General features: G+C 36.2%; 1 protein-coding gene across 1 annotated transcript in view; it reads right to left on the bottom strand.

Moving 5' to 3' along the window:
- Positions 1 to 6,768: 6,768 nt before the first annotated feature.
- The window catches only part of IPO7 (importin 7), a 48,572-nt gene continuing 41,436 nt past the window's right edge, over positions 6,769 to 13,904 (bottom strand). Inside the window, exons 24-25 of the mRNA XM_037522639.2 lie at positions 10,378 to 10,494; positions 6,769 to 9,637 (exon numbers count right to left, since the gene is read on the bottom strand). Of these exons, the coding sequence (XP_037378536.1) occupies positions 9,540 to 9,637; positions 10,378 to 10,494 (215 nt within the window). The 3' untranslated portion in view covers positions 6,769 to 9,539. The remainder of the gene's footprint in view (positions 9,638 to 10,377; positions 10,495 to 13,904) is intronic.

Genomic DNA, 13,904 nt, shown 5'->3' with positions numbered 1-13,904 from the left:
AGGGAGGCTGGCCCTTGTGACTAGCCAGGAGGGAGAAGGGGGTGACGGGCGCCATTTTCCCCACAGGGGCTAGGAGGTGGCCTGGGCGCTCCCGGTGGGCTTGCTGGAGCGCGTTCTGGAGACCGATTGGGCTTTTCCTAGAGATTGCCGAGTGCCGACCCTTTGGGAGGGAACTGGTAGGGGGGGATAGGAAAGGATGGGACACCTAACCGCTCCCTGGGGCTCTGGGTGCCTGCTGAGGCCTTGATCCCGGTCGAGCCCTCCGCTTTCCCGAGGGTGCCGATCGTTGACGGCCCAGTCGGCCGGCGCTTCTCCTGCTGCCCCGGCATCTCCATGCGGTGGGAGGGTGAACCCCTGGGCGGTGGCCTTAAGGCTTCGCTGATAGACCCCGCGGGTGCTTTTGCGATATGTTTAGGTTCAAAAATAATGGTGTGGTTGCCTTTTTTATTTTTGTGTGTGTCGCGAATTAAAGGAAAGTGAAAAGAATAGGAAAAGCATAGATTCGGCGTCCCCAAATCTATTAAGCATGGATACAAATTAGCTGTGAAGTTTAGATAATGTTTATTGCAGCTATCCTCCCAACTTTTTCTGAACCATTGGAGAAAGTAGTTATTTCAGGAGTATTCGTTTGCTTTGGTAGCCAGGCTGAGTTTATAAAGATGAGATAAAGTGTGCAGAGCCCAGATTTGTTTACAGGTGTAGAATTGGGGAATAACTAAGAATGAGGAGGCTGGCTCGTTGTAGACAAATTTGTGTCCTAGTTTTCTAGAAGAACTGGAGAGAGCTGGATGACGTACTGTTTTTTTGCAGTTCAGGTGGTTATGGAATTATTTACAATGGCCAAGAGGTTAAATCAAAAGATAGGGTGTCTTCTAAGTGAACGTAATTAAAATATTTTTGGTTTACAGTTGCGTTGAAGTTTGAGAGTTTTAACATCAATTTTTTGGTGGCGGTTGGGAGTGGGGGGGGCTGACAAGAGGGTATAGTTTTACCAGTACCCAAACGCATTGGATGGCAAATAGAATTTTGAGTCTTATTCAATACATAGTAAAAGTTCATATTTCTGACATACTTATAAAATTGAAAAATGGGACACAAAATTGAGTGAGGTTACTTGAAACTGGAGGAATTAGGTCACTTAAAGTACTGACCTTAGTATATTCCTTAAAGGTGTTTTTAAATTAATTTTTGAACCTTTCAGATGTTACATCTGCCAAAAATGTTATTAAAAGAATCAAAATACTTTATGCGGATTAGCCATTTACTATGTCATGCGTAGTCGACTTGTTGAAATGCTGTAACACAAATACACAAAATGTTAAATCACCCTATAAATGTAGATTGCATTTAAAGTACATGTTGTATATCTGAAACCTACTGAGTGGTTATAAAAATTGAACACTATACTTCAAATTTGGTTTAGGGAGAAACCTTAATTCTGACTGTCACAAGTTGAGAAATTTTTGTGTTTAACAGTATTTACCAGTGACTAGAGTTCAAATGTGCCTAGTATTTAGGGCCATTCGTAATCTTCAGAATTACACCAAATCATTTCAAATCTTTGCTGTCTACTTTTCATCAAATTAATGGCTTTCACTTCCAATCCATGCTAGACCAGGCTCTTAATATATATAATTTTCTCCTCAATTTTCTAGACTTGTTTCTAGTCCCCCTCAAAAAAATATTACCATCATGCTTTTTTAATATTTCTTTTAGTAACTCGACTATAGAATTGGCTGTTTTTGGCATTTTGTGCAATGACATAACCATTAATGCATTATACATGTAGAAAAATGATACACTGAATTTTTAAAAAGAATCTCTGGGAGAAGGCCCTTTAGGTGACTGATTTATTAAATTACTTATGTAATAATATAATATATAATAACTATAATATAAAATATATAACATTAATATATATACTATATATAACATAGCATATATAATATACTATATAACATACATAATATACTATATATAATATACTATATACAGTATATTATATATACTGTATATACTATATACTACTATATAGTATATACTGTATATAGTATATATAATATACTATATATAATATATAATACATATAATTTATTACAGGTAATTTAATCATAATTTTTTAATCATGGATTTATAGATAAATATTAAAGAATTTAAAAACTAAGAACTTCATCTCCGCTAGGAGCTGTGGTTATAGATCTGTCACTTGTCTCGGTACCTGTTGCCTTATCTATATGGTAAAACAATTTCAGTGTATATTGGGAGGATTTATGAAAATGTAGATTACAAATATATCTACCAAGGATGCTTTTTTCAGAGATGCTTTTCAAGTACTTTGGTAAATGTTTGCCCATCTCTTCAATTCCCACATTAATGGTCTATGGCAAATGTCCTTAAACACTTTGATAATTCCTTTGAAATTCCGATGAAAGCTATGGAAAAAACCACAATTTAGTTTCATAGGGTCCATGGACCCAGAGAATTGTAAAAAGAAAAAAGCATTTAAAAGAAATCTAAAAAGAGCATTAATCGGGTCTTAATTAGAGCATACTTTTGAAACTATTGTTTGATTAGCTTATTTAAAATGTTCCTTTCCAATCTCAGTAAATATTAATGCTGACAGACATAAGCATGTTTGTTAGTGGCTAATTGCATGGTTTCCCTCATTTCATGCTATTCAATACAATTCAGTTTGAATGCAGTTTTTCTATTTTATCAACGCTACCTTTAAACCACTTCAAAAATGTCACCCAAAAATGAGCTCCAAAGTTTAGTAGTTGTGGTTAATATGTATTAAGCTTTTAGTGGCAAACTAAGAGGTGAATATACTCAATTTACAAAGTATTTATAAATCTAAAGCCCCTCCAAATTCAAGGTACAAGATCTTAGCTAACATTTTGGCTTTCAATCACATTTGCTCAAATCTAAAGTAGAACATTCCAGACAAAGCAAAAGCCAAGTTTCACTAATATACATAGTAAATCTACAGTTTTTCAAACAAGAGCTAAGTAGTGGATAGTTCAGGATGGAACCACTTTTTTAAATACTATTCTTCTGGGAAAGTGTACTTTTGAAACAAAGTAAGAATTTTTTTTTTTAAAGGTGAAGCTCATGTCTCCAAATAAGCAGCAAAAACATACAACATTTTAGAAATACCACTGGATTTTGGGGAGAAAATTTAGGTCAATCTTACAGGTTTAACACTGAACTACGTTCAAAGATATGAGGTGCCAAAGTCATAAAAAAATTTTAAGGTTCACCTCCCTACCCCAACTTTGGCATCAGCAAGGGCTATTTGATAAGGTGATTTAAAAAACATGTGAACTGGTAGCAAAACAAAACACTGGAATATATTCTCTAAGGATTTTCCCCCTAAAACAGGCACAGCTATTTAACCATGAGTAAAACTTAATTTGCATTAAAGATCTCATATTACATTTTAGAGGGTTTTAACCAGATTTGTTCACTTTTGTGGTCTTTAGCACAGTCACAAGGCTATGCAACCATCACCACGATGTATTTGAAAATGTTTCCATGTCTAGATTTCATAGCTCCACAAACCATAAAAATGTTTGACAGATGAGCATTTTACATACTATTGGCGACATGTTCGGGTTTCGATTCCTCCACATTATGTGGTCTATTTTTTAAAAAAGATTTATTTACGCATACAAGAACTGGGGTGTAAGCCAGAGGTGAGGTGGGGGTGGTGGTGAGAGGATTCAGCAGAAGAGTGGGGAGCAGAATAGGCAGATCAACTGAAATACACAACTGAGGGGAGCAGCAGGGCAGACAGGAGAGGTTGCTGCTCCATGTGGGTTAACTTACTGGTTGGGGATCTAATGTGCTGCAGTGGCTGCTGCTAAACTTAGTACTAGGACTTAACCCCTTGTGCTACCAGGGAGGCCCTATCTGGTCTACTTCTTGACCAGACTTGCTTGTGTGAAATCTCATTGTGACTCTCATTTGCATTTCCCTAATGACTAGTGATGTTGAACATCTACAATTATTACCTATTTCTCTTTGGAATAATGTGTTTGGATTTTCATTGTTAAATTGGTTCATTTGATAAAATTTTTTTTAAAGATTTATTTATGCATACTAGAGCTGGGGTACAGGCCAGAGGTCAGGGAATGAGGATCCACCAGAGATCGATTGGGGAACAGGTGAATGTACTGAAATACACTGCTGAGGGGAGCAGCAGGTGAGACAGGAGAGGTCTGCTGCACCATGCTCCCCTGCTGGGGATCGAACTTAGCTGCAGTAGCTGTGGATTGCTCCATAGTGCTGACACTTAACCCCTTGCACTACCAGGGAGGCCCTCCATTTGATAATTTTTTAAAAAAATCTTTTTTTTAAGATTTATTTTTACACAAGAGCTGGGGTACAAGCCAGAGGCGTGGGAAGGTGAGAAGATTCACCAGAGACAGAGTAGGGAGCAGAACAGGCAGATGACCGAAATGCACTGCTGAGGGGAGCAGCGGGAACGACAGGAGAGGTCTGCTGCACTATGTGGGAATCTCCCTGGCCAACCAGGAATCGAACCCATGCTGCAGAGGCTGTGGACAGCTTCACAGCACTGGGCTCAACCTGCTGCGCCACCGGGGAGGCTCCATTTGATATTTTTTTAAGAGTTCTCTGTATACTCAGAATTTGTTTTCTTCTAAAATGTTAAATTTTGATTAAGCCCAGGTATGGTGGTAGTTTTTGTTTTCTGGTGTCCAAGAAACCATTGCCTAATTCAGTCACGAAGATTTATGCTTATTTTTTCAGTTTGAGGTCTTACATTTAAATACTTGAGCCACTTTGAGTTCATTTCTGTATGTGGGTAAGGAAAGGTTATTTCATGCTTTTCCATGTAGCTACCCAGCTATCTCAAACCCTTTTGTCACAGATTATTCCTTTCTATTCAACACATTGAAGTTTCCTCATCAAATCTTGCTGAAAAATCAGCTAAATTAAGGGTTTCAGGACTCAAATTTTATACCATTAGTCAAATTTTCAAATTCCACTTTTCATTTCATTGCTACTGTATAGATACACAATTGACTCTTTAGTATAAAGTCAAAGGTTGTGTCCTGCAACCTTGCTTGTCATGTGTGGATTCCGTATGGTTTTAGGAACATGTCATCAGTGAATATAGTTTCCTTCTTAGTCTGAATGTCTTTTATTTCCTCCTCTTTACTAATTGTTCCAGCCATAACATCATATACAATGTTCAATGGAAGTGGCAACAGGGGACATGATTATATAACTTTTGACCTTAGAGAGGAAAAGTTTTGATAGTCTCTCATTAGGTTTAGGTTTTTGGTAGGTACTTTTCAGCTTCAGGAAGTTTCCTTGTATTTCTGGCTTGAATATGAAAAGGAATTTAGAAGGAACTTTAAGATTGGCAGGAGGTATTTAAATAGAGGGTTCAAATATTGATTGTAAACTGACAAATTTTTAATTTTTGAAGATTTATTTAGGGCCTCCCCGGTTGAGCGCTGGGTTGCGAAGCTGCCCGCAGCCTCTGCGGCGCCGGTTTGATCCCCGGCTGCTCCCCAGCCACCAGAGGAGGGTCCCGCATGGCTGCGCAGACCTTTCCTGCTGCCCTCAGCAGTGTACTCTGGTCCTTCTGCCTGCTCTGCTCCCCGCTCTGGTGAATTCTCTTGCCCTCCCGCACTTCTGACGGTACCCACTGCTTGTATAAATAAATCTTAAAAAAAAAAAAAAAAAAAAACTAACCATATTCTACCAATCTTAATGCATCACATACTTTACATTTAAAAAAAAATTTATTTATTTATACAAGAACTGGGGTACAGGCCAGAGGTGCAGGAGGGTGAGAGGATTCATCAGACAGTGGGGAACGAAACAGGCAGACTGACTGAAATACACTGCTGAGTGGAGCAGCGGGTGAGACAGGAGAGGTCTGCCATGCCATGTGGGTATCTCCCTGGCCAGCTGGGAATCGAACCCGTACTGAAGACAGCTTCACAGCGCTGCGCTCAACCTGCTGCACCACCGGGGAGGCTTGTAAACTGACAAATTTTAACTTACCATGAACTAGAATCTATAAAAGAGTCATCACTTGGGCTTTTAAAAACCTGGCGGGGGCATTACTTCACAAGTTACTTAAAAGATACTTATTCCTCCCAGTGATAAAATCCTACATTTCTTAGCTGGGTACTTTTTAAGAACACTATCACCCTAGCTTTTGGAGATAGACAAAGTCATGAGTAACTTCTGGTCTTTGATACAAGAAGTAGCAGTATGCGCACCTGTTATACTGGTCCTTAAAGGGCAAGGGTGCATGCTTTGTTTTATTTAAAGTCTACATGATTGTGAACTCTCTTGGAACACGTATAGTACTAACCACAAAAGAACAAGGGGACCAAAGTAGCACTGGATTATTTTACGTAGTTGAGTTACAGTCTCAGTCTACCTACCTTTGGTGTAGAGGAGGGTACCCTGTTAATTTTGGTTTTTTTTTTTGGTTGGTTTACAGGTACACGTCAATCTTAATTATGTTACACCCAGGGGAAAAAAAGCAATACAGTTAAAGATCCCTACCCTCATAGAAATACATCAAAGTGTGAAATGCTGCTACAAGGGTAGCCAATCCCATCAAAACCTAGAATTTAGGATGAATACTAGAGCCACAGATAGTCCTGACCAAAATTTATACAGAACTGATTTTTTTTTTAGCTGCTGTTTCAATATAATTTTATACCACTGACAAATATGAATGCAATGCCCATGTCCTTAAGGTATTCTGCTTTATTTTCCTAAAGACCTAGGTTAGTCCTATTAATGAAATTCTTAATGACTTTCTTTATGCTTGCTTAAGGGGCTACATCTGGGACTGAACAGCATACAGCTATATGGCTCTGGGTTTGGCCATACTCTGGCCTCTTCCAGAAGTGAACACAGAAGTCACTATCTTAGTAAAGTGTGAAAATTAGCAATTACCATTTTACTACCTGCAGAAAACAGATTAACTTCCTTTATTTAATACTGATAAATAACTTTTTAAAAAAATGGATGGCTTAAATTAACAAAGTGAAGATTTTATACTTAACAAAGACAAATACTGAAATCCACACAAAATCAGAATTAACTTCTATAAATTAAAAATTATTGATTAGTCAAACGGGGAAAAGCAACGTTTTAAAAAAATCAACATGCAACTAATTACAGGTTTGTAAATACAGTACTCTATAAAGTCATACAAAAGTCCTATAACCTTGTCTAGAAACACATTATCAAGATCCATGATCTGTATGAAAACTAAAAATTTGATGTTAAATTTAAGGAAATAATGAAAATATTGAGGTATATATTGAATGCATTAGAAATTACCATTTGAACACTAGTATTTTATATAATCTAATTTTAAGGACTTTAATTTTAGTTAAAATCTATAAATGGTCATTAGTTTGGATTGTATGACACAGGAGACAGTAAATTTTTCTTGAAGACATGTCAATACATTTTCTTGGAACAAAACCTCAGCAAAAGAGAATTTTCATACTATTCATGGGAATAACTAAAACCTTTATTAGATATGGTTTTCCAATAACAATAATGTGAAAATTGGAATTATCAATTCAAATAGCAGTGAAGTCTGAAATTTAAAAAAGACTAGGTATTAGGTAGGGGATAAAAGGTAAAGGAAGATGAAAATGTTTAATACTATTCAATATCTCCCCTCTGTACACAATGTTGCATATATACAACTCCATTGTAACCTTACCAATTTTATATAATAGTGAAATTCCCTTAAGCAACCTAGAGTATACAGATGGTATCCAACTGGGGAAGAAGTAGAAACACACTTGATTAACAGTTTTCACCCACACATTTTAGACAGACAATTCTTTTTTTTCGTTTTTTTTGTAAAGATTTTCATAGGAAATTCATAAATATAGGAAATACTTTCACTCCTTCAGTGTTAAAATAGAAAACCAAACAGTGCCAACAGCAGTGGCTTAATTATTGGCATACAAGAAAAACACAACACCAATGGGTTTTCTTCATTATGCATTTTAAATATGAATATTTGCATTTGTTTCATTTTTACAGTTATAAATCTTCTAGTCTGTTATAGATAACAGCATTTAATAGTTTTAATCCATTGAGATGTTGCTTTCAATTTGAAATATTGTGTGTATACATGTATATAAAAAAATAACTCAATGTATGACTCATCTGACAGATGTTTAAGATCAATAAAGGCTATTTTGAACATGCAAGTTAGGAGAGGAAGCAAGCCAACCTCCCTACATTGTCTTGTTGCTGGCTTGTTTTTGCAGTGGTATCAATAGTGGTTTTTGGAGGGAACCGTCTGCCTTTAGCCTAAGATCTGATACCACAATCAATAAGAGGGATAAGGTAGATGTGGGGGGAATGGGGTGAATGGATGTTAAATTTTAAAAGTGTGCATTTCACACTCTCTGTAGATACAGGATAAAAACAGGCCAATGAAGAAAATATTTTATAATTAGGAAAAAACTGCAATCAAATAAAGACATAATAGCCGAATTAAGTTATTTTAATAGATTGCATATATAGATGTTTAGCCATACTCTGATCAACTCTTTAAGAGTAGAACTTAGGTCCAATTTACATGCTTCAAATACCACCTTTCTTATTTGTTACAGTAAGGTCTTGTATCCAAATATCCACTTGTACACTGAGAGCTTTAAGAAAAAACAGGACACAGAGGGAGTTGCCATTTTTTAGCAGCAATGAAATATCACTAACCCCTTTTAACATACCGAATTCAAGTCACTATCAGAGGTGAGTGCACCACAAAGTCACCAGGTACAAAATTGCTAGTTCATTTTTAAATTAATAACTTGAAATTACCCCTGCCCCCCTCCCTATTATATCCCTTCTTTTTATAAACAGCAAACATTTTGCTATTTTATACATAGGCTAGCAGGCTTGTTTCAATATGAAAGTGCTAATTCATTTACAGATTTTTTTAATCAGTTATGTAGTGCTACAATAAATGTCCAATCTACATAGGAACAATCTTTGATGAATGAAAATGAAGACTGAATAAGGCTATCCATTACCTTATCTTATTTACATATAAAGAATAGATACCCAATGGTGAGAAGAGACAGAAATCGGACAAATACTCATAGGTGTAAAAATTACATCTACCTTTGAGCTTATACTGTAAATGAGACATTTTAAATAGTCCTGTAGCCCATGCCTAGTTTTTCCTCAGAAAAAGAAAAGCTGCCTTCATGACATCCCCTCTTGTTTCAGATTTCCACAGTGTCACTTGAACTTTCAGTCAGAATCTTACTTTCTTCAAAAAATAAAGAAAATACCCCCCCCCATTACCTCCCCTCCCCACCCCAAATCCCTCTGATTTCTTTTTCAGTGCCAAGTTGCATGATCAGGTCCCACCTCCTGGGTTTTTTTTGTCCATCTATTGATCAATTAGTTTAGAGTAGATAACATGAACCAGTTCTGGAACCACTACTAGGAGGAACACAAGCTCTTCACTACAATCACACAGCAGGAAAGAAAGTGATAACTCAATTCATCCCTGGTGCCGGGCCTCCAAAATTGAAAGAACTTGGCACAACTGGAGCACTGAATTTGTATCCTCCATGCTTCTCAATCATTTTGGATTCTAGAAAACATACAAGTGAAAGTTTACTAGATCATTCAATTATCTGACTACTTCTATAGGACATAAGCAATCAACAGACATTAGTCAACAAGTTAATAGCTTGTATTAGGAAGTCCCAAAGTTGGTCCGAATAAGAGCAAGAGAGGAAAATATTTGGAAGGGAGATAAACTCACCTATTGTATAGAACTCTTAGTCTACGTTTACTTCCCATCATTAAAAAAAAAAAACCCAGAAACTCTTTAAATGCCCCATTTTGAGAAAAACACATAAGTAGGACCAAATTTCTAATGGGACTATAATGCAGATAAATCCAATCATAAAATACTTCAAACAGATATGCTTTGTTTATAGGGAGGATGCTTCTTTGAACATAACACTTGTCTGGTAACAGTATTAAGACCTACATCACATTGTTAGATTGTGTATTATTTAAAATGTCCCTTTTTGAAATGCAGTTTTTTTTATAACTTTTACAGTTTTTATAGCCTCTTCTAATACAAACAAGCTCACCAGGAGCTTGAACAACTTTATTAAAGCTACTCCTAATACTGAAAGTAGTCTTCAACTACACTTAAAATCAGTAAGGGAGAGCAAGCAAAAATTTATTTACTTCATTCTTTTAGAGTGAAATCCACCTACAATAATGTAGCTTTTTATAATTTAAAATCATTTAATAGAAAACTTTAGGCTACAGCAAATCATTAATTACATTAAAGAGGGCTTGTGTTTATCAACATACCATGGGCTGCTCTTCTTTGATCAGCCAGAGTTGCTATATCCTGTAACTGTTTTCTTTGTTCTTCATTTAGACCATGAGTCAGGGCTTGATACCACACAGGATTACGATTTTGTATAGCTATCGAAAAGAAAAGGGAAAAAAGGGCTATTAGTAGAGAGGCCTAATAGTTCCTTTCTGTTCTGTTCCCTCTACAGTACCTCCAGTATTAAAATTGAATATGTTTTCGTTTTTCCCATTAATAGTTTGTCATTTTAGGGGCCTCCCTGGTGGCACTAGGTTAAGGTTAAACCTAACCTATGGAGCTATCTGCAGCCACTGCAGCATGAGTTCGATCCCTGGCCAGAGAGATACCCACATGGCGCAGCAGACTTCTCCTGACTCGCCCGCTGCTCTCATCAGCAGTGTTTCAGTGGATCTGCCTGTTCTGTTCACCACTCTCTCTCTGGTGAATCCCCTTACCTCTCCACACCTCTGGCGTGTACCCCAGTTCTTGTATGCATAAATAAATAAATCTTAAAAAAAAAAAAAACAAGTAAAAGAATGAATATACTCTTTTAAAAAAATAATTTGTTATTTTAAGTTACTTCTGAAACAAAGGATATAGGAAAAAAATTTACGTTTAGCTTCTGTCCTTAAAAAAATCTAATCTTTCTCATAATTTATACAGCAAACAAATAAGGATTCAGAGCCCAAACCTGTTCTTATATAATAACTAGCTAGGCAAACTTAAGAAATTTATATTAGAATTCTCAAACCCCTAAATTAAGAAACAAAACCCAGTAACATCAAGTTGATGCAATAAAGGGCTGAATAGCACACAAAAAAAATCATGTATCTCCTGCTATTCAAAAATCTTTTTAAAAAAGGTTTTGTCTTTCTATAGAAAGCACTGCATACTTAAAGAGTTAAGATCACAATGCTCACACATTTTTGTATTATAGCCTAACTAATGATCAAACTCAATCTGTGGCCAAATTTTCTCATTATGTTACACAAGTAGTTATCACAATCTCACAATATTTCATAAAAGCATACAATAGCTAAATTAATATATCATGGTAGTAAATCTGACCATGTATTTCCCTATTTTGACATGCAAGTGAATTACCATACAAAATGGTGAAGTGTAGTGAGAGAAAGAGGCTTTTCCCTAAAGAAAAAAATTTTTTTTTGACATTTTAACAGTTTATTTTGAAGGTCATTTTAAAAACAAAGTTAAAGACAGTCTGAGAAAATTGCACAGAATTCACTCATTAAATAAGTATGTGATTAAATCAAACTAAGGGAAATGTATTTTTAAAGAAAAAATTTTTTTCTTTTAACAAATTCCAAGAATTCCTCACATACGTACCTGGTATTTTGTAGAGAAAACCTGACATTCAACTACATGATTTTCTATTTATACTTAATACATTTATAGTACATGGGTTCTCTAATATAAACCATCCTTTAGGTTAACTTAGGTTAATGTCTACAACATACAGTCATCAACATACAGCACAAAACCAAGTAGGTACTTCTTGGCAACTCAATTCTTGCTACCTGCCTGGTAGCTCAGAGGTCATTCCTTTGTATTTCTACAACCTTGTATCAAAATTGCTTTGTCATGATGACTTAGTTATCAGAGAACTTATTCTACATCTAAGTGCATAATGTATAGGAATGATAAACAGCACAGCAGGTTAACTCTGAGGAGAAAGATGTTTCAAATACAGTGCCAATTTTAATTTTCTTTTTCTTTTTTTAAAGATTTATTTATTTATGCATACAAGAGCTGGGGCACAGGCTAGAGGCCTGTGGCAAGAGGACCCACCAGAGACAGAGTGGAGAACAGAACAGGCAGGCTGACTGAAGTACACTGCCGAGGGAAGCAGCGGGCGAGCCAGGAGAGGTCTGCTGCGCCATGTGGGTTGCTCCCTGGCTGGCTGAGAATTGAACTCGTGCTGAGGACAGCTCCATAGGTTGCGTCTTAACCCTTGCGCCACCAGGGAGGCCCCCCAATTTTAATTTTCTAAGTTAGGTAGTATAATACACATGTTATATCTTATTGAAATTCAAGATATGGTAAACTAAAACAAAAGTGGCACCAAATAGGCTACAGTTACAATGACACATGAATAAAGAAAAGTCATTCCAAGACCATAAATGTTTTAGTCAAATTCTCAGACAGGTAACTGTGTCTATGGCAGAGTTGGGGGAAAAGATACACAAAGATATAACATACAACAAAGTGATTATAAGAGCCATTTACTTTGGGGAAAAGCTAGAAATTTGATGTGGGAAAGAGGAATTGTTACTGTATGAATTTTTAAATCTATACTATTATAATGCGTGTTACAAAATAACATTTTAAATAGGATGTCTGAAACTGGCAACAGCAGATATAATTGGTTATTTCTCTCAAATCCTATTATAATTCTAATTTGGTATGATATGCAGGCATACCTTGTTTTTAATGTGCTTCATCTGATTGCATTTTTTTTTAAACCAATGAAGGTTTGTGGCAATGCTGAGTTCGGCAAGTCTATTTTTAAACAGCATGTCTTCACTTTGTGTCTCACAATTTGGTCATTCTTGCAGTATTTTAAGTTTTTTTTTTATTATTCTTCTATCTGTAATGGTGATTTGTGATTGGTGTGATCTTTGATGCTTTGTTACTATTTTGGGGTACGACAAACCCACTCATATAAAATGGAGAACTTAACTGATTTGTATGTGTGCCTGTTTTACCAACCTATAGTTTCCTCATCTCCCTTTCCCTATTCCCTGAGACAAAATATTGAAATAAGTCAAAGGAAGATTTACAGGGCTCTAATTACTTTTAATCAGAAATGATTAGATTCCATACAAAAGAGATTTCAAAAACCAAGATAGGGCCAAAGCTAGGATCTAGTACCACTTATCCAAGTAATGTATGCAAAGTAAAAGTGCTACTCCAGTGAATGTACAAGTGAAATAGCCTTCCTGCTAATACAAAGTTTTAGTGGTCAGGATAGAAGATCAAACCTGCCACATCATTTCCATAAGCTAAAGTATTATCTAGGACAAAATCCTCGTTCTCTCCAATTCTGTAGAGAGAGGTAAGAAAGCTGCAGAAGTCTGAAGTTAGCAAGGTTGGTTTATGAGGTTTAAGGAAAAATGCTTTCTCCATAACAGAAGTTTAAGATGAAGCTGCAAGTGCTGATGTAAAAGCTGGAGCAAGACACCCAACGATCTAGCTAAAACAAAATGATGAAGATGGCCACACTAAACAACAGATTTTCAATGTAGACAAACAGCCTTCTACTGAAAGAAGATGCCAGCTAGGACTTTTCTGGCTGAAAAGAAGTCAGTGCCTGGCTTCAAAGCTTGAAAGGACAGCTGTGAAAGAATTTCTACTATAAGCAAAATGCTATCAAATAATATTGTGTGATACAGAGAAAGCATTTGTGAAAAAGTCAATGTGGCAAGCTTCTTTGTTATCTTATATTAAAACGTATCCACCCCAACTTTCATCAACCTGATCAGCAGCCATCTATATCAAGGTA

The sequence above is a fragment of the Talpa occidentalis genome, unplaced genomic scaffold (genome assembly GCF_014898055.3).
Source record: "Talpa occidentalis isolate TD23 unplaced genomic scaffold, MPIMG_talOcc4v2.1 talOcc4.3, whole genome shotgun sequence".
Classification (NCBI taxonomy): Eukaryota; Metazoa; Chordata; class Mammalia; order Eulipotyphla; family Talpidae; genus Talpa; species Talpa occidentalis.
Note: the sequence above shows the minus strand (reverse complement) of the source record. Positions and strands in the feature narration are given on the sequence as shown.